This window comes from Penaeus chinensis, chromosome 29 (genome assembly GCF_019202785.1).
Source record: "Penaeus chinensis breed Huanghai No. 1 chromosome 29, ASM1920278v2, whole genome shotgun sequence".
Taxonomy (NCBI): Eukaryota; Metazoa; Arthropoda; class Malacostraca; order Decapoda; family Penaeidae; genus Penaeus; species Penaeus chinensis.
Window position 1 is genome coordinate 6,132,357 of NC_061847.1, and position 1,343 is coordinate 6,133,699.

At 33.5% G+C, this 1,343-nt stretch overlaps 1 protein-coding gene across 4 annotated transcripts in view; it reads left to right on the forward strand.

Moving 5' to 3' along the window:
• LOC125040743 (ribonuclease P protein subunit p40-like) overlaps positions 1 to 858 on the forward strand; it is a 7,142-nt gene extending 6,284 nt beyond the window's left edge. For all 4 annotated transcript variants that reach the window (XM_047635445.1, XM_047635446.1, XM_047635447.1 and 1 more), the window contains one exon: positions 516 to 858. In XM_047635445.1, the coding sequence (XP_047491401.1) occupies positions 516 to 741 (226 nt within the window). In that variant the 3' untranslated portion in view covers positions 742 to 858. The remainder of the gene's footprint in view (positions 1 to 515) is intronic.
• The last annotated feature ends 485 nt before the right edge of the window (positions 859 to 1,343 follow it).

The following is a 1,343-nucleotide window of genomic DNA, read 5'->3' on the forward strand; positions in this document are numbered from 1 at the left end:
TTTTTCAATTGTAATTACACATAGATGGCTCACCAGTAAGTCAATTCCTTGTATTACCTTTCTCATTTGTTTATCCTTTTCCTTCATTTTTGGAAATATTTGCTGTTATTTTGTACTCCTATTAGTAATGTTCATAACATTATAATGATTAGCAAGAAGATTGGTAAAGATAGCATTTGTAAAGAAAAAGATTTAAAAAAAGAAGAAATGTAGAGGCATTTCACAAAATAATACTATAGTGAACATGATAATTTCCTAGCAGCATTGTGTTGTGTTGGTATACAAATTGCACTCTCTTCTATTTTTTTGCTCTTTTTCTATGGTAATTGTTATATAGTTGTTATTTTCTTTATGAATCCCCTATTTTTGGAGAGCTACTGTACATATTATAACTCAATGAAAATTGTGATGAATTGCCCTATTCTTCCCAGTTAGGTCAATGCAACTAATTAAGCAAAACAGTTATCATTCCAACTGTAAGAAGGTGCAGTTTCACACGTTTCCATATTTTACAGGAGCTGGCTGTTAGAGCGAAGTCCCACTTCTGTCCCTTGGCTTAGTGTGACAGTCTATGGCCATCCAGACTCGCCTGTTAGCTGGGGTCACCAGGAACACTCATATCGTTCCAATGGAGACAACTTCTACACTCTTGTTCTGCAAAGGGATGGTGTCCACGTCTTCAAAGTCTTTGGTTCTACACAACCCCTGAGAATGTATCCCAAAGCTAACAATAATAAGTAGTTATAAAAAAAAATATTTTCTTCTTTTTTCTTTTCATTTTCGTCCTTTTTTGCTAGAAAGTAAAAGTTTATCTTTGAGTAAGATAATATATCATTAAATATATTAAAATATGAGAAATGGCTTTTCATTTGCTTTTGTATCCTCTCTGTAAATATGCATTATTGAAATGATTTGATTTAATCTCTATTTTAAAGTTCAGTTCAGCATCACAGCCTGCACTTAGCCCAATTCCAGGCATTAAGCTTACTTGAGTGGGTTCTCTCCTGAGTGTGTGGCTTGTAGGCCTGGCCCACACAAGCACTTCTGTGGTATCAAGACTCCTTGACTTCCCTTTGAAATGCTATCTCTTTTTCCTATATGCACTTTTTTATTTTTTGCCATTTTCCAAGTTCTATATATGTCATTCAATATGCTGTATGAACATGATGATACTGTTTTCCTTGCACAGACTCCATATCATATCTTTAGATAATCTACAACTATGTGTAATAATAATAGGAATAAGTAACATTTTGTTATTTATGCCATTTTTTTATATTTTCATATTCTTCAATTTTTGTAGCACACCCTACACTGCCAGCTACAGCAGGCAGGAATAAAAT